This window comes from Pezoporus occidentalis, unplaced genomic scaffold (genome assembly GCF_034315485.1).
Source record: "Pezoporus occidentalis ecotype Australia unplaced genomic scaffold, CSIRO_AGI_Poc_V1 ctg15, whole genome shotgun sequence".
Taxonomy (NCBI): domain Eukaryota; kingdom Metazoa; phylum Chordata; class Aves; order Psittaciformes; family Psittacidae; genus Pezoporus; species Pezoporus occidentalis.
The window spans coordinates 3992256-4013780 of NW_026913316.1; the positions used below are offsets into that span (position 1 = coordinate 3992256).

Genomic DNA, 21525 nt, shown 5'->3' on the forward strand with positions numbered 1-21525 from the left:
TTATGGTGCTGTGCTGCTCTCCTTTTACCCCTTGTTTCATACCCTTCCATCACCAGACTTTTTTTATCCTGAGTTTCAGGTGCCCAGTTACATCCTCCTCAGACTATGCTTCTCTCTCAGGTCTTCCTCTCTTCCTTTCTCTAACAGACCTTTCCTTTCCCAATACTCTCTTTAGGCTTGCCTGTTGCAGAGAAAGTAGACCCTGTCTATCATACAGCTAGAAAAAACATGGACTAATTTTCCCTAAAATAGATCAACCCTCTTTCGAAATCTCTTAATTAACTACATTATTAGCCAGCCATCTCCATTCCTCCCTGGTCAGAAGCATAATACTTCTGTGCTCCCTGCTGTCCCCTTTTTCTGGCATCTCCCCTAGCACAGGCTGCTCCTGCTATAAGTTGTTGTCTCTTCAATAGGAGCAGCCTTATTTTTGGTGCGTCAGGAACTTCATCCTGCCCTAGTTCATGCAGTGTACTTTTCCTTCTTTCTTCCTTGCACGATTTGTTGCTGCAGCTTACCACACGCGCTCTGCTCCCCTTCTGCTACAGCTTCAAAGCTCTCCAGATTTTTGATTTGCCTCTCCTACTGCTCTAAGGCTCTGAGTGATACAGAGAACCTCCTACAACCAGAAAGTAACTGTGACTTTTAGCGATGATGTTTGCTATAACTATTTAAAGCACACTTAAGAAGACACATAATAAGTAGGCTTGGGGGAAGTGGTAGCAATCCACCCACTATGTTCCTTTTAGCTAACCCTTTAATTAAATATTAAAGATACGGTTCTCAGGAAGATTTAAAATAACCCACTGACAGAAAAAGAAGACAGGTTAAAAAACAGCAGAAAAGAAATAACCTCCCTCCAAGATTTACCACACCCTCACACTGCTTTTAACATGATTTTACTGTGCTGATGAGGGAACAGTTTTTCCAAAGGGAGAACAAATCTTACGCTTTCCAGTGCTACATCCCTCTATAGGTTCTCAGGGAGTCCTTACAGGGATTGCAAATTATTTGATGCCTAAACATCCTTGTTTCCTTTTTTCAGAAAGGATAGAAAAAGAAGTGTTTATAAAACTGAGTAAATAAACTCCTTGACATGTCACTCCTCACTCAACAGTCACATTCTGTTGCTGGATGCACAGAAATGATGCACAGTTTGAGGGGAAAAACACATATACACTGATTATAGTATTCTCTCCAAATACAAAGCAAGATTTGGGCAGATTTGCGGTACCAAGCATTTCCATTTATAACTGAGGTAAGGCATACCCTGTGGGTACCACCAATGGTCAGAGAAAGAGAAGAGGCAGCTGATGCAAATGGAAGTGTAAGAAACCAGCTATGTCCACAAAACTGAGTGGTTCTGCCCTGCATAGCCATTTTGGTGAAGGCTTTGATTATTTTTCCCCCTATCTAGCTGACAAACTGCTACACTGGCAAAGCATCTATAGATAACCTGAGCAGTGGTTTTGCACCAATACTGCAAGAACACCTGCTCTGCTGCTTCTCTGCTTGTGTTTAAACTCCACTGTGCTTTGTTACTCTTTTGTTTCTCTCTGCTGTAGTTTTAAATCAAACTGCAACCCTCCAAAGCTCTCTGTACAGTCTCCACTGTTGCTGTAATACAAACAGAAACTGGTCAACCATTTCAATTTGGTCTTGTGTTAGCCGTATAATGAAAACTGTTTTCAAACACACACTGTCTTCCCCCTCCAAATCAGTTTTATAATCTATATTGTCCTGCTTTCAATTAAAGTATCACCACAGCAGGTACTATCTACAAGGTGCCTAGATTTTCACAATAGAAAACCTATTACTTTGAATAAAATTTGGCCAAAATGATTAAATTCCTGAGGCAACAGAAACGATACTGGTGATTTTATTCAGCATGTCTCCAATACGATTTTCCATTTGGAATCCACATTTTTCAATGCTTTTCTTACACCATTCTAAACATTACCTTCAGCTTTTATGAAGTCGCTTAGAAAGCTGGTTGTTTTTTTTTTTTCTTTTTTGATTTGTTTACCAGAAAATTAAATCTTCATGATTAAATAAGAGGACATTTATATACATCAGTGGGTTTTCTCAGATACTGGGCTCTAAGTACATACAATGCCTATTGAGTGAAAACAAAAAAGAAAATTCCAGTCATGCAAATCATCTTACAAACCATGTTTCATTTGACTTGAAAATTTTTACTCTGTTACTGGCATCTCATTTTAAAATTAAGCAGATTTTCTTTTTTAAGGTTGCTTTGTCCATTTCCATTCGTTTGTTTTGCCATTTTGAAGAACGGACAGGCCACATGCTACTGCAGAAGGTACCGGCAGGGTAATAATGGTTCTGCTACCACCAACCAACCACTCTGAGCCCTGGCATGGATGCGTTTTAAAAAACCACCTAACCCTCAGCTAACTGCACTGGTTTATTTCTGAACAGCACATCACAATATCAGCATAGATAGCACACTGTAACCGGTTGGGTGATTCCACTTAATTTTTCAACACTACGACCTTTCAGCATTTTCATTCTGGTTTCATTTATGAATTAAAGGTCATATATAGAGCACAAATGAGGTCTAAATTTAGTCACAGCAGACCACAGTTCCACATAAAGACAAATCTTCAAGTTATGTTGACCTGCTAGGAGACAAAGATAAACAGCACAGCAAACATGTACCTGCAATGCACTGCTTCCCTATTAAATATTAACTGTTTCATTTACATTTAAATGAACTGAGCAGTAATGAACAGACTTTCCAGTACTGCTGTTTGGTGCTGCTGTCATGGAAAGAAGCTGAAGACAATGTGGGCTGTATGGGGGCAAATGACGCAATCTCAGCATCCGCTCAAGTGACTTCAATGATGACCATTCTCCAGTCTTGAAACATAATCCTACACAGCATTTTTTTTTTCCTCTCCCTCTGTAAACACATCTGTTCATAAATAACTTAGATGTCTCCTTGACATTCATGGTATGTAACTGAAGCTGAAGTAGAAAAGGATGGGCGGTGTACAGCACTGAGGAGATGTCACAGTACTTTTGTTCAGCATTTTTGTCAAGTGCAGGTTGCTACCATCAGCCATCAGAGACCGGTGGGGTGACCCACCCATACTTTTCATGGGTCTTCACCAAACTCTTAAATGTTGCTTCAGCTTCCTTTCGACTGAATGACTTTTTTGATTTGCCAGCTTTTCTGCAGATACGGCCCTGCACCAAACAAAAAAGAAAACCTTCATTAAACACGTGAACAGGCAGCTGGAAACCACAGCTTAACTTTTCAATGCATCAGGCCAAGAGGCATTCACTTAAGGGTACCAGAAAGCAGAGTGCCCAAACTGAGGCAGACAAACACATCATCAGAGATGATTAAAAACGTGATGCAGTAAAGGAGGGAAAAAAATAGAAAGAGACAACTGCTGGGCTTAGTTCTTCCCAGCAAGCCCCTGTGTTGGCATGCTGCCCTGCATGCAGCAACCAGCGGCAGCTGCTGCGGCTGTGCCACACAGCTCACCTCCGTCTCTGCTGCATGGGAACCCTGCAAACAAATTAAGTGACCTCTACCATCAACTATTTGGTGTGTCAACCCTCATGCCCACCCCACATGGTCAGGGGTGCAGCCCTAAGCAGACAGGGACTGCGAGGAGCACACCAGTACGCCACAGCAAAGGCGCCTCAGCAAGGCGGCTCCTGGGGACAGGAGGATTTTGTGAGCATCCCCAGCAGCCCTTTTCAGCTGTAGGAGAGGAGGAGGCTCCCCAGCCCACTCTAGTCCCCCAGGGTCAGCAGCTCTGGGTGGAGAAGGAGGCAGGCTGCAAATGGTGCTGAGGTACCAGCTTGGGAATGGGGGGCGGAAAGAGGTTTCAAACCAATTTTGATGACACACTTGTAATATGGTCTAGTCAGCAGCCCTGGAGAACCATCATAAAGCAGAGTGTTTCTGTATGCTATGTCTCAGGGCTTCCCAATATCTCACCTCCCACACCCCACTGCCAATGTAAAATATCACTAAAAATTACATCCATCCCACAAAACGCGCTGCATTCTTCTAACCTGACCCGTGAGAAATGAATAGCTCTGGCCTTTCTTAAAGGCAGGAACACCTTGCTTTCAACCTACATGAAAAAGTCTAACTTATTACCCCTTCCTGACAAGTTTGATAATAAATGGAAATACACAAATTTAAACATACTGCATCCTCATTACTTTGCAATCAAATATTACTTCTAAAAGTAGGGCAGTATATAATTTCAAAACCTTGTCTGGCAACAGAGACATTTACTGAGTTATTAATAGGTTACCTTATTTTTCACATTGGCCCATGTCAACCACCAACTAACAGAGACACAAGAAAGAATTAGAGTTGCATAATTATTCCACTCTGCAGCAATAGCACCCTTTAAAGTTTCTGTGTCTACTGGGTTTGTAACAAAATAAAAGTTTATTAAAATCACAAGTCTAATAATTTTAATAACTCTTTGATACACTGCATTCATTGAAAGTCTTTTTTAGGATAAATGGTATTTGGTGAGCAGATCCCATATTACACTGTTACAATTATTAAGAACCAAGTTAGCATGTTCTTGTTTTTGCCATTCTTTTGCCTAAAACGGTGCATCAGGCCATCGGTTGCCTCCCATATTTTACTGTTAATTTGGAATTTAAGCAAAAAATTGTCATTTGCAATTGCATGCAACAAACTATACAGAGAAAATAATCAGGTTTACAGAGGTGGAAAAAAAGGAAAAAAAACCCAAACTCTGTCTATGAAGCATCACAGTTATTTTTATGGATTAAAATGAGGAGGATTAGTCTGCAGTGTGGACAAAACATTTTGTTCTAGAAAGTCATCACAGTATTGCACAGATAGGCTTTTGTGTTCAGCAACGTCCCTATTATAACGAATCTATGGACACATGAGATAAAAGATCTGTTTCCTACTCCTGTTTTAATAAGTCATTTTTCTGTGTGGTTTGACTTCTCTTTCAGAGCCTACCTTAACTAAAGATTAGGAACAGCCTCTAATTCCCACCTCGATTTACTCACAGATAATTTATACCCTTCTGGTTTTCACAAAAATAGCTATTTTATCTTTTGATGCTTTTCCTTGTCTTTCTCCCTAGTTGCCATTTTCACACTAGCAATGCATTTCCTCTTTAAGTACCCCTTGACACGCTAACCAGCAAGAGAACTTCCCCATCCCCATACTAATCTGGCAATTAATATTTCCCAAATAAGGATGGTTTGAATGGTACTTGATTTAAAACAGACATTTTCTTAGAAAATGTTCTTTTTATTTGTGACAAAAGGAATAATTAAATGAAACCGGGTAACATATTTTTAAAATCTCATTGACTAATTAATTATCTTCCATATCCCGCAGAAGTGTTCTTGTTGTTACAAAACATGTTTTGTATTTGCTTCCTAATCTGAGCTTTTGTTGGAAGCATATCAGAGAAACAAAGGAAAAGATAAAGTACAACAGAATATTAAATCAGCACAGGAAATACTGTCCTCAAAATCTCACCAACGGAATACTTTCGAAAGCAAATATAAACTTACGCTATTAGTTAATTTCTGGATTAGGTTAATTTGCTATTTATTTCTTGTCTTACACATATTATCTGCTATAACTTGATAGCCTTTGATACCTTTGATACCTTCATAGCACAGTATGATCTGTGTCTTCCCCAGCTTTATCAAAGTACTAATACTAATCAGTACCTAGAAATAGGATCTTTGCATTGAGAACACCTATCGTTCATGTTCAGTGTCAGCTTTCAAACAAATGAAGTAAGAATTCTTTGGTGCTGCAATAACGCAGTGAATATCACATCATCTAAAATGTTACTGGAGCTACAGCAGATTAAATTAGCATCGTTCCATGAGTTTATTCTCATACTTCTTTGCTATTAATGTAATGGATCATTAAATACACTTCCATTCTGGTACCATATGGAGGTTGCATGTAAACTGTACCATCAAAGACCAGCTAATCCTACCCCAATGTAGCCCATGTATTTCTATGTTTACACAGAAACTATGGGTGGCATGGTTAGCACTGGTTCTTATTAACCAATATCCTGCCAGGTGTTTATAATTTGGATGAAATTTAACCTTGTGGACTGAAAGTTTCCCTTTTTGGTGCCTCATGCAAACCTGAGGTATAAAGAAAGAAGGTTGGAATTTCAGCCAACAGTTCAGACACTTTTGAGCCTATACTCTGGTGGTATCTACTGTCTTTATGATGTTTAGCTTTTTGCCATTCCCACAAAGCTCTTCCCTAGTTTAACTGAAAAAAAAAAGGCATTTTGGACACAATTACAAACGAAGGCATCAAACACATTAACACGTACCGTTACCAGCTCTGACTACAGTTTGTTTTCAGACTGCTGCTTACACATGCAGTCATTTAAACTCTGCTCAGGAAATGATGAGCCGCTGCATTCTGTAAGTATGATAAATACAGTAAATGCAGTATGTAAACACAATGCTGGCCAAAGCTCAATTCCGCACAACTGCATTTTGACCAGTCTCTAAACCATGCACGTCACTACTGCCGTGGTTAGTTAGCACTGGCTCTTATTAACCAATTAATAGATCATCTACATGGCCAATGTTTTGATGTGCCTAGCACAGGATCAAAAAAAGATATCTGAACAAGATCAAAACATTCCAGAAAGATTAAAAACAACAGAGATAACCCCAGAAAGCCTTTCATAAAGATATTAATGTCGACTTTAGCTCTGAGAAGTCGCACCAGGAGCTTATTTAAATACTTGCAATACTTTCAGACGCTCACAGAGTGCTTTTCATAAAGGGATAAAAAGTTAGAGAGAACATTTCAGATTTTGCCATCTGCTGTGACTTCATGTACTTCTCAAGATATAATTTTAACACACTAGAAACATATGAAAGGTGAAAGTAATGCCATAGCATCCAACTGGTTTACACAGCCATGCTGAAATGCAGAAGACTATGCGCAGCACTCAGCCTCCTCATTCACTCATGATCCTGCTGCAGCTGGTTTGCGTGACAGAGTGAGCAATTGCATGGCACTTGTCTACTCTTTGTAACTCATCTAATGCTATTAAACAAACAGCTGATAAGGATCCAGTCTATAACCTTGATACCTGCCAGGAGAAAGTCCTCCTGGAGCACAGTCCCTACAAAAGACCTGAGGTAAATCTTACATGTATTTGCACCCATATTTACAGACCACTGTGGGCAAATCCAGGAACTTTTCTATTTCCCAGTGATGCCACAGTAGTCTACACATTTTTCCACAATCATGAGCCCGTCAGCAAGTCCTTCCCTTGCGAAGGCTATGTGACACTGAAGCGCACCCTCAAAAATATTCAACTAAACATCTAGTAGCTCTTTAATGTCCTTCAGTATCAGTATCAGCAATGCACCGTATCTTTTCTTCCCCAACAGCAACATGTCATGAAGTGGTGCAAAGATGGAGTTAAGTCCTGTACTAAGATACCAAGAATGAAGCCTGAAGTTCTTTAGCCCTGTAATCCCACTACAACCATGTATCTGCCCACGTCTGGCCTCTGTGTCATGAAAAACAGTCCTGATATTTTTTTCTGGTATTTCCAGAATCAGGATGGCCTCAGTGGCATTTCTTCGGCAGTGATGAAGGGATTTCTCTCTCTCTCAAACCAAACATAGCAATTCCAACAGTTCTGGCACAGCACACAGTGTCACGTGTGCTTCCATGTCAAGTCACTTTTGGCACTACCTGAAAGACAGGACTACATAATGGCAGCCGTTCTTTCACAGGATCATGCGATTACCGACATACTAGCTGGAAGGGGTCTCTGGAGGTCTCTAAGTCCAACTTGGATACTTGGAGCTGAACTGCCAACACAGGTCAGCTGTGGCACTATGTAGCCAGGCCCTGAATCCTTCAAGGCTGTGCTCAGTCCTCTCCTGATGCAAATCCCTGTGTTAATAGGTCCCAAATTTTCCAGGCTTTACTGAACTTGGTCACCAGCCCTTAAAAGACTGAGGTTATTCTGGAAATAGCATAAGCCTCTGTGCTACACATCTCTAAGATTACACAGCAAACCCTTCAGGCACATCTAGACTTTTTTTCCTGGACTGGTTAACAAAAGGATGTATTCATTGCAAACAATACACAGCTATTAAACTCAGAAGCAGGCATGCCATCACATTGTTAACATTGGTCTTAACACAAACTCCTCAGCCCTGCTTCCCTTTCATTAGTCCTGGATATGCAAATAACTCAAGGTTGGTCTTCCAAGGGCAAATCATAGAATCATAAAATCATAGAACAGTTATGGTTGAAAAGGACCTTAAGATCATCTAATTCCAATTCTCCTGCCATAGGCAGGGATGCCATACCTGCCTTCTGCATGGAGCTAAATGTGGCCCATTGTTTAAGCCAGCATAACGGTTTATGGGTACAATTTCATTTTCTCTCTTTATCTCTTGAGAGATCTCTATAGCAGGCTTTAGTGACCCACTTCTAGGTAAATGTCAAGAGACAGAAAACAAACAAAGGTTTAGAGAGGTACATAAAAGACTGCTGGAAGTCACTGTGCCACACACTGCATTCGTGGTGAGCCCTCCAGGACAGGAAAGAGACCCACAGGGATATGCCCATTTTCCAAGTCTGTTGTCCCAGGCTTTTCCATAGATGATGCAGTACCGGTGGATTTTCTAAGAGCTGGAACACACACTGAGTCTCCAGTACATAATGTACTCCACTAATGTGCCAGAGACTAATAGCTTTGGGCCTCAACTGTTCAGAGCCGCATACTATGCAAACATACTCCAATCCTTTCTGATAAGTAACAGAAGAATACAATGCTTAAGCCTGAACCAGTCTAATTCTAGAATATTTAAACAAGTTTCAGAGAAAAATATTTCCACTGGCTTTAGGGAAGCATTCAAAAGTAAAGCCATGCTAAAGCAAGCTACTGTCATGCTCTCAGTGTGTCACAACATCACTGTTAGAGTGCAATATACATGGTCTCTCCTCCCAATTATGTGGTTTATATTTTTTTCTTGATGTACTGATGAGGCACAGTTAATCATGTCTCAAAAACTGCACACAGTTTATACTACACTATATATAATTATTAGCTATAGCTAAAACAAAGCAGTATAGAAAATGATGTAGACAAATACTGTTAATGATGCAGCATAAGTGAATTAAAAATGGGATGTTTTCCTGCAAATGTGTAATTTCTAAAGCAGTATTTCCACGCCTTTTTTGGTCTCCTTTTTAAGATTAATCCACACAAAGAACTGAAAACTCAGCAAGTTCCAGCTTTAAAGCATCCTTTAAATTGCTCCTTCTGGGAGTTGACTGTTATTTGTCCAGGAAAAAAAAAATCTGAGTTCCAGCTGAGTAATTATTAACACTCACTTGTCTGTGTGCAGTCTGGTGCAAGCAGCTCTTAATCGATGTAAGCACTTACAGCCCCAATCCTTGTTTGACAGCTACAGAGCACTGCATTTCACTTTTCCCTAAAGTCAGCACAGAGTAAGCAGCATGATTTCAGTACAGATGAGGGTTAAGAAATTCCCTTCCTTCATTGTATGGGTGGGACAAACTACATTGGCAAAAGAACAAGAAAAAAGGCCAAGTGCAAGCTTCTACACCTGGGTCGGGGCAATCCCAAGCACAAATATAGGCTGGGCAGAGACTGATTGAGAGCAGACCTGAGGAGAAGAACTTGGGGATGTTGGTCGATGAGAAACTGAACATGAGCCGGCTTCAGTGTGCACTCACAGCCCAGAAACCAACTGTATCCTGGGCTGCATCAAAAGGAGCGTGACCAGCAGGTCGAAGGAGGTGAGCCTGACCCTCTACTCTGCTCTCGTGAGACCTCACTTGGAGTATTGTATGCAGTTCTGGTGTCCTCAATAGAAGAGGGATGTGGACCTGTTGTAGCACAGGGCATGATGATAAGGGGGCTGGCGTACTTCTCCTATGAAGACAGGCTGAGAGAGCTGGGGCTGCTCAGCCTGGAGAAGGCTTTGCAGAGACCTCATAGCAGCTTCTAGTACCTAAAGGTGGCCTGCAAGAAAGCTGGAGAGGGACATTTTGTAAGAGCAAGTAGTGACAGGACAAGGGGGAATGGCTTTAATCTGAAAGAGTAGATTTAGATTAGATATGAGGAAGAAGTTCTTTACTGTGAGGGTAGTGAGTCACTGAAAACAGTTTGCCCAGAGAAGCTGTGGCAGCCCCATCCCTGGCAGTGTTCAAGGCCAGGCTGGATGGAGCTCTGAGTGACCTGGTTTAGTGGAAGGTGTCCCTGCCTATGGTAGGGGGTTAGAACTAGAGGATCCCTAACGTCCTTTCCAACCCAAACTATTCCATGATTCTGCGAAAATTTTGGCAGTCAACCAAATTCTTGGAAGGTGCCTCTAGCATCTCAAGGGAGTAGGTGGGTGTCAGTCAAAAGAGATGATCCCTGTCCCCTGCCATCAAATGGGCACCTGCTAGTCTAATGGCAAAGGGACATTTTCAGCCTTCCGCTGAGCTCTCTGGACTATGTCTCTGTCGGATCCGGTACCAGCAGTTACTGAGAGTCCAGGTGCAAACACTGGGAGCATGACAACCTGTCTTTGCCTCAGCCCACAGGTCCTTCACATCAGTAACCTGAAGTACTTACCCAAGCTAAACACAACCATGGATGTAAACCCAAGCAAAGCAAAACAATTCAATCCATCCATTAAGAAAGGTTGCAAAGACAAATACCTCAGACAACAATGTCTATCTCCAAATTTACCAAAGTTTCACAATGCTAAAACAACCAGGAGTAAAAATCAGGCTACCTCCGGGAACATTTAACCTAGTTAAGATCAAACTCGGTACGATTAGAGTCACAAGCCAATGTGCTTTTCCTCTATTTATACAAATGTGTCAATCTCTTGACTACAACATGTTTCATACTATGCACACGGACATCTACCCACAGAGCCCCCACTTCTGAGTACTTTTAAGTACGTATCCTCATACAACCTTTGGCAAGAGGATTACCTGTACTTCACAGGTGGGAAAGAGGAATATAGTGAAGTTATATGACTTGCCCATGACTTCACCTGAAGTCAGTGGCAAAACCTGGAAGCTAGACTCAGATCACCTCTCCTCAGACTAAGTGCTCTAACTATGAAACATCCTCCTCCATGTAATTATTAGAGAACACTTCAATACTAGCTGTATTTTAATAGAAATTATCTTGCCAAATTTATAGAAAATTTGTCATTTATAGAAATTCATAGAAAATGTGAAAAATCAGTAACAGCATGTGATGCTTTAGGTATTTTTATGGGCGCATATTATGGGAATAAGCCCTATACTTCTTACTGCAGCTGGGAGTTTGTTACCATCTGTAACACAAAACTAGAAACAGGAGAAATATCTACTCATTCCACAGTTCATAAAGCCTGACTATGAGAAGCATCTGAGCTCCAGACCATTTCATAATGCAGGCTTACTCCTCCTTCCTCCAGTTTATTTTGACTCATCTTTGAATGCAGATTTGGAACCATGACTGGCTTGTAACTCTATCAAGGAGTCATGGCAGACGTTCCAGAGGTTTTGGTGAGCCTGTGCAGAAGAGGATTAAATCAATGAGGATCATCAATTTTAACAACACAATATTTTAACAACCATGAAGCAGATAAAAAGACATTTTCCAGTGACAGACTCTGCACATACATGAGGGAGACGTGTATCTGCCACACGTGACTGAGAACAGGCACACGTGATATACCACTCCTCAGGCTGACTTTTGACTGGAATGGGCCAAATCAGACTTGCACCTTGCTTCATAAAAGGAATAACCCGAACATCATGAAGGTGGTGCCCACTTACCTGTTTTGTGCAGACCAATAGAGGACTGCTAATTTACTTTCATCAAAGCACACCCATGCTTCTCCCTAGCTTATGCTCCTTAGATTCTCAGTGCCGTGCCAGGTTAGGTAACAGCACCACGTCCTTCCTGTGTGGCTTGTCCTGCAGCTTCCAGGATCTATTCAATTACTGATGTTTCCACCCAGAGTTAAAAGACCAACAATGTGGAGTGCTTAGCACCCTCTAGAAATGACTCTGTGGAGCATGACCAGCCCCAGGCCACACACTTTTCAAAAATATTATGACCACAGAATCACAGAATACCAGGTTGGAAGTGACCTCAAAGATCATCTGGTCCAACCTTTCTAGGCAAAGCATGACATAGACCAGATGGTCCACCTACTTGTCCTGCTGAAACTTAAAAGTATCCCCACTTCCCTGGGGAGAGTATTCCAATACCTGATTATCCTCATTGTGAAAAATTTCACTCTAGCGTCCAGTCGGAATGCCCCCAGAGGTAACTCGTGCCCATTACCCTTCTGTCTTTTCCATGTGTCTCCTTGTAAACAGGGATTCTGTCTTCTTTGTAGCCACCCTTTAAATACTGGAACAGCATGATGATATTCCGGAATTATATTTCACAGAAACCAAGCATTCCATTTACAACTGAGACAACTGGATCCTGCACACATTAAATTTAAGACATATTTTGAGCCATTCAGACAGCATAACCACTGCAGCCCCTGAAGTTCTCCCTGGCTCTCATCAGCCAAAAGGAGCTTAGATAGGAAAAAGAAATGCATCTAGTATTATGTTACTTAACCAACATCCCACTTCGTGAGAACAGATGCCCACTCAGGAGATGTGCCTCAGATTACACCTGGCAATAAGACTCTGGTGATATGAGGACCAGAATTACTGCGGAGTCACAAATCTTCAATTTGGAAGTGTCTGGTCATGCATGGAAATCCCTGGGTATTGTGTACATGCTAGGAAATCTGCATATTTTCAAGGCTAGCCTGCATAAGGAAGAGTAAATCTTCCTCACAATAGAAAGCGGGTTATTTAGGTTACTCCTCCAGGAGGACACAACATCACCCCTTGGGACTAGGCTTTCTGCATTTGAAAAAATACTTTGTTAAAGAACAAAGTAGTACCTGACAAAACACCCAAATGCTACACAGTTCTATCTGAAAAGTTCCACTGAAGAAAATGAGGACTTCTTTTATAATTCAGAGAAGAGTCATGCTCTTTTGAGCATATTCAATTTTCTTATTATCCAAAGCAGCAGTTCTTTCAAATTCTTATTTAGGAGATCAGCTATGTATTGCCACGAAGAATGAGTTCTACCTGCCACAAAAGCATGTTTTAACATAAGTAGTTTGTTTCAATTTAGTGTTTTAACTTATTTGATGTCTATTTTAACACTAAAAATGATAGTTCAAAGTATTTTAAAATTTTCCCTTTTATGCTCTGAAGTGATAAAACGGAGATTATGTTCCTCCTGCTTTTTAAAAGAGTTAAACCAGCCTCCTACTTCAATGAGTTGGAATGCCTGTGTCTTCATTCCTCTCAGTAGCATATATTTGCATAATAATAGTAGATAGTCAGATCAGCAATATATCAGAGTACACATTAACAGTATTTTTTCCAGCCCATTCATCAATCCTAGCATCTCAACATAGTAAATATGTATGTTCCCACCTAAATTTCAGTTTGAAAAATCCTAGGTTTCTCAATTGCAATAGAGAAGATACCCGAGAAAGCAAATATATCTAATTTTCCTCTGTAGCTAATTTTCCTCTGTAGCTAAACAGTATTCTGTTACCTCTTTGGCCTAGCATTTATACCTTTTCATGGGGAACAAGCCCCATAATACATCCTTTGTCTCCTCTGTCACCTTTTTGCATGAGTCAGTGTGTTTTTCAGCCGTGGACCTAAAGCAGCATTTCTTTCCTTGACTATAACTGGCCTCATTTGTTCAGGCAACTAATCAAAATCAAAAAGCAAGCCAGTTTTATTTTTTTAGGCCCTGATAGGATACAATGGCTCCAAATAATTCAGAGACCACTGTGTTCTCTACACATTTCTGCAGCCTTTGAGATTAGCTGTTTTATTGATTTATTCATGGCTACAGTCCTCAAATCCAGCATCTGGGGTATGAAAACCCAAGTATTTGCAATTAATTTCTGCTATATGTATTTGAAAAACCTGGAGTGTGTTGACCTCCTGGACATCACACAAGTCCCATCTGTTATCTGCTCAGTCATACTTTTTGTCTGAAAGGATGAAGAGGGAGTAATTTAGACCATGATTAACAGCTACCTTCTGTGTCTTGTTTTCATAAAATAAGCCCATTTCTCCTGTTTCTTTGTGGCAGAAGTCAGCTGGGATACTTATATTTTTTAAATGGAAAGATAGATCAGTCCAACAGTCATACAAGGCACATACCCTTTGAAGCAAACTTAGAGGGAATCCACTAAGGTATTTCTAACACCACAATATGAGGGATGAAAGTACTATATACCAACAACTTTTATTTCAATTCGGGGCATTTTCCAATAGAAAAATAAGTTTTAATTACAAATTACTTTTTTTGTTTTTAATTTAAATCATTATACAGAGGCCCATCACAGCAAGAATTCTTGTAACTAGGGGTTCCCCATTCCTATCTTAGTATGCCCTCACAAAATCTTTATGCTCCTTCTGTTCACTGGAAATATAAGGGAATGTTTTCCTCAAAACAACTTTTTCTTTGATGAAATCTGCAGTCACCAGTCAACTGACAGCTGCCCTTCACTGGCAGTCCTGTCCCCCTGCTCAATGGAGAGAACAAGGGAATCATAAAGCAGGTGAATAAGGCAGATATTAGTCAGTACTAACGTAATCTTAAACCCAAAATCCCCAAGGAATTAAGATGCATCTGTGCTAGTTGTTCTCAAAAATACATAAAAAAATATTCCTGATGCATTATTTGGACATTGGCATACATAGCCTTGTCTTCTTTAAAACTTCCACCAAACCAGCACCAAATCATTCCTTCCCAGTGAGAAACAACGTGTATTACATGACACAAAATCTACTTGTCCTACTTTTGGACAAAGTCTGCTCCTTTTCATCCACCATGTTTTCAAACAAGCTCCTCCCAGAAACATGGGTGCTGGCCTCAGCTGTGTGCATTACTCAAGGAAAGCCATGACAAACCTCCTGCTGTTTTATTACTCTTCTACCACTGGCACTGCTCCGCCTTCTTTCCTTTAGTTATTAGTATTATCATGACAACAGCTCTGTTATCAGGAAGCAGAGAACAACAGATTTTTTTTAAAATCTCTCTTAAGTTAGCAGTAAACCATTTTAAAGGCTGAAAGGACCATTTCCCCAGCCTGGATAGACAGATAGACATGGGAGGCTCTGCCTAGACAGGCATGTGGCACAGCTACCTCCAGGACAACAAATAACTAGTATTTAAATCATTTCCTTAGTATCACCCCACCTCCTTGGCTGACACCCCAGCTCTGCAGAGGCTCAAGGCTACCATTTCACCAATGGCAGTGGGAGCCAGCGAGCAGCTGACTGTTCACGAAGCAAGTACAAAGTCATCCCCTTAAAACAGAGGCTACAGTTGAGTTAAGGACACCACCAACTTTTAAAAAATAAAGATTCTGGATCCCAGACAGATAAACAGTCTTAGGCCTTTGATGTACTGAGAATTCCCCTCAAGATACTGACTAGAGCTGTGTGAATAATTGATTTTCTCAGCTGAATAGCTGAAGCAACCAACCAAACAAATCCCAACTTGTCTGTCAATTAACTTCCCCCCCCCAACCTTGAAAACAGGGAAAAGAAATAAAAAAGCATAGTTTGGGTCTGTTGAATTGTTTCATTCATACAGAAACTATCTCTCTTCCATTTGATTTTTTTTTTCCCCGGACAAAAAAAGCACTACTAGATTCACAACAGGAAGAAAGGCATCCCACAAGGCAGGACATCTCTCAAGCAAGGTCACCTGAGTTGTATGGTTCCTGCTTGGTGAGATCTGGAGAAACAACCACCCTGCTTTAAAATCCAGTCCCTGGGAGACATGCTGTGGTTTGGGAACCTGGACTCAGGTTTCTCTGAATACAAGGGCTATGCTGAAAAGTAACAGAAAAGTGCTACTTCTGAATTTCCACGTTGCACACTTACATCTCCTTACTGACATAGCTCCTGAGTGGAATGTTTTTCATCATTGAAATGTCAGAATGTTTTTCTTCTACTCTGCTACAAGGTCTGTGAAATCTATTTAAAAATCTGAACTTGTCAAGAATCCTGACTGCCTGAAAATGTATTTTCAGTGTTAGTTTTGTCTGCTTTTCGACTGCTTTGTCAAAAAGGAGGTGGTCATATACGTCCATAGGTTGCAGTTAGCTCTGACAAAACAACAGACTGGGAAGTGCTGCGTTTCTCTTCGAAGAACTGGCAGAGAACAGCAGCATTACAGTCAGCACAGCAAAACAGGACTGATGAGAAACAGTGACATCAGCCACCCCGGTTTTATCACTCAAACTGCCAAAAGGAGGAACGAACGCTGGCGGGAACTTCTCTCCTGCCTACTCACACAGAGGCCCACGCCAGCGACGTGTGCTCAGATGCGTCACAGGCTAGAGCGTTCACCATGATTTCATGCCAAACCATGGTGCTGTGAGTCAGTGACATTTTTTCAGAAGGTCTTCTTCACCCACTGGCACCGGCAGTGCCCCATCTCCCGTTGGCCTCATCGTGGCCTCCATTTGCTTGAGCAGGGTCATTTTGAGGCGGTGGAGAATGGCCCTCGCCCTTCCAGCCTTTCTGATTAATAGCAAGCACGCTGAGTGCTCCACACTACTGCAGGATGCAGGCTGCTTACAGGAATTGCACAATTAACCTGGTGTAAGCCATCACTGTTTGCTCAGATGGCTCCTTGCAGGCCACCGCATGGCAAGAGCGACCCAAACCCAGCCGCACTGCTCTCCATGTTTCGGCGGCCCCACTTTACTTTTTAAACCAGTCAAAAGTAGACTACCTGTCAAAAGAAAGATGAAACGGGGACAGGGGAGCACCTGTCGTATTTTGAGCCCTATTATGCAATGGAGTTGAGATTACATAACGAGGGGAGTGCGATTACAGAAATGTGGCTCCCATGACATGGAGCCCAGCTATGGTGACAGGCTGGCAACCCGTCACAGGAGACACCTCTGTAACCCAGAAATTAAGCGCATTGCCAGTATTACCTATTAACCTTTCCACTTGACATGAACGATCCAAGATATTGAAATATTCACACTGCACCTATTTAACTACTAAGTTATTGGCAGCGATTTATTACTGCCTTTCATTCTCTTTTGTTGTAATTAACTTCATAAACTTCTGGAAGGATGTTGCCAAAAGTCTTGCATTTTAAATGTGTTTATTAACAATGCACACGTAAACATCCCCTGTTATCAAAAATCACTACTGCTTTCTGGAAACCTCTTGAGTGGTTTAGGGAAGCAAATTGTCAGATTATATAGCTTAGTATTTACTACCAGTAAAACAATTCAGTGGTTTTCTTCACTGAGCCATTTTATGATCCCAGTAAATCTTAATTTAACCCTTTTACATTCAACATTCAGACTGAGTATTCAGCAATATGCTGAATGATTATAAAGATTTTAAATAATTGTTACATAAAATTTTGATAATTCACCACTGTCCTTCTAAAGTCTTGTTTAAAATAATGACAACCACGATCTCTATAAAAAGAGGCGGGTTAACAAATAGTGAGACACAGCAGGAGGAGCTACAGAACTTCAATATTCCCCAGGCTCAATGTAAATTAGGGTGCTTTTTTTTCTCCCTGTTTTTTATATCCCAAGGTGACCTAGGAAACCTGACCTCTTCAGACGAAGTGCAGGGAAAAATACTATCTGATTAAAAATAGGAGCAGTAGGCCCAAATCAAGCAGAGAAAAAAGAGGACAGCCATTTACAAAAGGGTCTTTTAAACAATCAAAAATTAACTCTCAGTCTTAGAAAAACCCAAACTTTTACTTCTGCTCATGCAAGTAGCTCCACAGAAGCAAACAGGAGTAACCTCATTTTTAAGCAAATGAAATATATGTTATTATTTACTCTTCTCCCCCACCTCCTTTCCAAGAGATGAATTTAGTAAGTTACTCAGCATCATTTATTCACAGATGTGGAGCTGTGCATGTCCCATGGGTTCAAGGGCATTCACAAAGTGAACAGGAAAATCACCCTGTCACAGCCATGTGTATATTGGCCCCTACGGTAACCACAAATAAACACTGTCTATGAGTTTCACCGGCAATATTTACCCATTTAATAAAAACGGCTTAAGAAAAACTTCTAAGGATACTCTGCAGAAGAGTAAGGGTAAAAAAAACATAAACCACATTGATTCAGCTCAGGTGAGATCCTCTGCCGGGGGAACCAGGCACCTCCTCCAGGGAGCAGAGCTGGCAGGAACAGTCTGGCTGCTGCAGTACGTGCCCGAAATGACTTGTTCTTTTTGAGCAGCGAGATTATAAACTCGCACAACTTTGCCGGCAGCTCAGGCAGAAATTCCAGATGTAACCCCATGCCACACCTCTGTCCTGTGTGCCAAGCCCCAAACTCAGGGTTGCCTCTTCTCCCCTGAGGGGATGCTACTCAGGACAGCACCAGACAAAGCTCCAGCGTTGTCGTGCCCTATGCCAGCAGCAGTCCTTCACGGAGGGGACCAGCAAGTATGGCTGAATAGTTGGAGAAGGGCAGGAGGTGGAAGAATCCCAAACCCCACTGCAGCCTGAAGAGCACCTTCTACTCTGGGGTAAGGAAGATGCCTCCTGGGGGCAAAAGGCATGACATCCTGGTGCCACACATAGCACAGCCAAGCACAGGGACAAAAGACGTGCAGGAGGACGTGATGGATGCACGTGCTCCTTGCTCCTTCAAGCTGCCCCATACATACCTCTGCTGTGCCTGGCAGAGAAGGGACCCCAGAACAGAACATGTGTGTCCCTGCCTCCTTCCCACCAGTAACACCAGGTCCTTGGGGAAGAGCTGTCCCCGAGGCCTGGTCAAGGTCAGCCACAGGCAGGCTTGAACCGCTGCCCTCTGGGGTCCCTATCCAAACACGCACACAGGCTCTCACCCCCTTGCCACACGCTCGCAGAGTGAGAGCCCCCGGACCCTCCTACCTGCCCCTTGACCAAGCTGGCCGCAAACTGCCTCATGACGGCCTCCACGGTGTAGGCGCTGGACCAGCCGCGGGGGGTGAGCAGCTCCATGCAGATGGCTCCACCGTCGAGGACGTAGCCGTTCTCCAGGCGGGGGCTGAGCACCCTCATGAAGGGTGGCGAGAAGGGAAAGTTGTCGGGAAAGGTGAGGTTGAGCAGGATGTACTCCGTGTTGGTCTCCTTCATGTCCTGCCACAGCACCGAGTCCTTGTCCACCTGGTGCAGCTTCACATTCCAGTCGAAGAGGCTCTCGTCCACCAGCTCCACCGAGATGAAGCGGTCGCTGAGCCGCGCGATGTCCTGCAGCTCCTTCATCAGCCGCCGGGTCCGCACCTGCGTGCAGTGCTGCTGCCGGCCCGCGGGCGCCAGCGGACCGGACCCAGACGGCAGCGGCACTAGGGGCGCCGGGCCCGACCCGCACCCGGAGCCGGAGCCGGGGCCGGGGCCGGGCCGCTGCGCCGCTTCCTTACCGGCACCGGGCTCCCTGGCCGCTTCTCGTGGCTTCTCCTTGCCGCCGCCCGACCGCGGCTGCGAGGGCTGCGTGGCGAGCTCCGGCGCCTTCTTCTTCTTGTGGCCCCCGGGGCTGCTCTCGCTGCTACTGCTGCTGCAGCCGCCGCCCCCGGGGGGGCCCTGCGGCTGCGGCTTGTTGCTGCTGTTCTTCTGGTTGCCCTTGCCCCTGAGCGAGGAGCCCTGCTGGCTGCTGCTGCTGCGGTGGTGGTGGTGCTTGGGGTCCTCCGTGTCCCGGTTGTGCAGCCGGATCAGCCCGATTTTCCGCAGCAGAGTGGCCATGTTGTGCGCGGCTCTGCTCTCCCTCTCGCCTTGATGGGTCGGTGGGGTTTTATTATTATTACAATGATAAATGTAAAGCCCCGCTAGGGGGATCCGCTGTTGCCAGGCGGCGGGACCCCTCTCCCGCCGGTCTCGTCGCACGGGGAGCGGGGAAAGGCGGCGGCGGTGCCGCGGGGAGGACGTGCGGCCGCCGCTCAAACGCCTCCCCTCACTCGGGCTGCTGCGGGCAGCATTGCAGCAGCAGCGGGGCTTCTCCCTGGGACATCACGGCCCCACCGCCGTGGCCGTGATCCCGCGAAAAGGGAGAAGACAAAAATAGGGGGAGGGAGGACGTACGGGAATCAAAAAAGACTCGAACGGGCCGCTGGGGAGAGCCCCCTCCCCCCACGTGCGGCAGCGGCGGAATCGCCTGCGCTGCAGATGGCTTCCCCGGTACCTTCGACTCGCACCCGGCAGAGCCAATCCCCGGCGGGCCGGTCTCCGCGCCGCGCTGGGCACCACCCCCGGTGAGGGGGGGCCGAGGCCCGCAGCGGCAACCCCTTGCCTCTGCGCCCGCCCGCCCGCAGCGGCGCGGCGCGTTCCGGCCCTTTGTTCGGCACCGCCCCGGGCGGGCCGCAAGGCTCTGGCAGGGCGGGGAGAGGGAGGGGGACTGGGGCCTGTCGAGGCTCCCACGGCCGCAGCCCCCGCCGCTGCCTATGTACCAGGCGGTACTGCCGCTGCGGGGCTCGGCGCGGGCCCGTTTCGCCCCACGCTGCGGCAGCACGGGCAGCGCGGCCCTGGCGGCGAAGCGGGCCGGGGACGGTGACAGTGGCGCCGGGGCGCTGGTAGCCACCACCCCGGGCAGGACCCACGGGTGCGTGTGGGGAGCGGTGTTTCACGCATACGTGTGCGTGTCAGTGATCGCATGGCTGGGAAGTTACGTACGGTCATACGTGGAGTTGGGGACACATGTATGCACGTGTATATGGCACATACGTAATGCAGGCACAGAAGAACTGTATGGTCATGTGCATGGACATAATTGCATTTAAATGCCTCTGTATTGTATAGATATATTATAGATATTTACATATATATTGCCCTGAAAGTGTTCAGTGCCAGGCTGGACAAGGCTTTGAGCAGCCTGGTCTAGTGAAAGGTGTCCCTGCCTATGGCAGGGGGTTGCAACGGAATGACCTTTAATGTCCCGTCCAACCCAAACCAGTCTGTGATGATACATATGTACTTACTGTGCAGACATCTACCCACCTAAGCATATATAATGACATACATAAAACACCTATAAAAATTAATATATATACATGATTGAAAAATGGGTACAAATACATACATATGCATATATTTGTGTGTGTGTGTATTCCTGTGTCTTTTGTGTTAGGAACAATGGGACAGCTTTTATTTCTTCAGCACAGCAGAGGTAGATATCTCATACACTATTATCTCTTACACCTGCTTGCCTCCAGACTGGGTCGGTTCATCCTCCTGGGACTTTGTGCAAGGAAGAAGCTGATTTGACAGTCTGTCCCTTTTTACCTTAAGAGACTGGAAATAAACCCAAACAAACCAACACAAAAGATGTTTTGGATCTGGGAGTGGTGGAGACAGGGCCCAGAGTGTGGTTACACCTGTTGAGCAGAGGATGTAGAGCAGTGTGTGCATG

The 21525-nt window shown here is 44.0% G+C and overlaps 1 protein-coding gene across 1 annotated transcript; it reads right to left on the minus strand.

Moving 5' to 3' along the window:
- Positions 1-1861: 1861 nt before the first annotated feature.
- On the minus strand, positions 1862-20334 carry UBE2QL1 (ubiquitin conjugating enzyme E2 Q family like 1). The gene is made up of 2 exons (XM_062610907.1): positions 19038-20334; positions 1862-3210 (listed from the first exon to the last, which is right to left on the minus strand). Exons 1-2 carry the CDS (start codon positions 19863-19865, stop codon positions 3079-3081), a joined length of 960 nt encoding a protein of 319 aa, XP_062466891.1. The 5' UTR covers positions 19866-20334; the 3' UTR covers positions 1862-3078.
- Positions 20335-21525: the final 1191 nt, after the last annotated feature.

Excerpts from the sequence above, each read along its gene's own strand:
- UBE2QL1 (XM_062610907.1), bottom strand. The coding sequence starts at position 19,865 with ATGGCCACTCTGCTGCGGAAAATCGGGCTGATCCGGCTGCACAACCGG. Across the intron at positions 3,211-19,037 it reads CCAGCTTGGTCAAGGGGCAG|GGCCGTATCTGCAGAAAAGC; the intron begins GTAGGAGGGTCC and ends TGTTTGGTGCAG.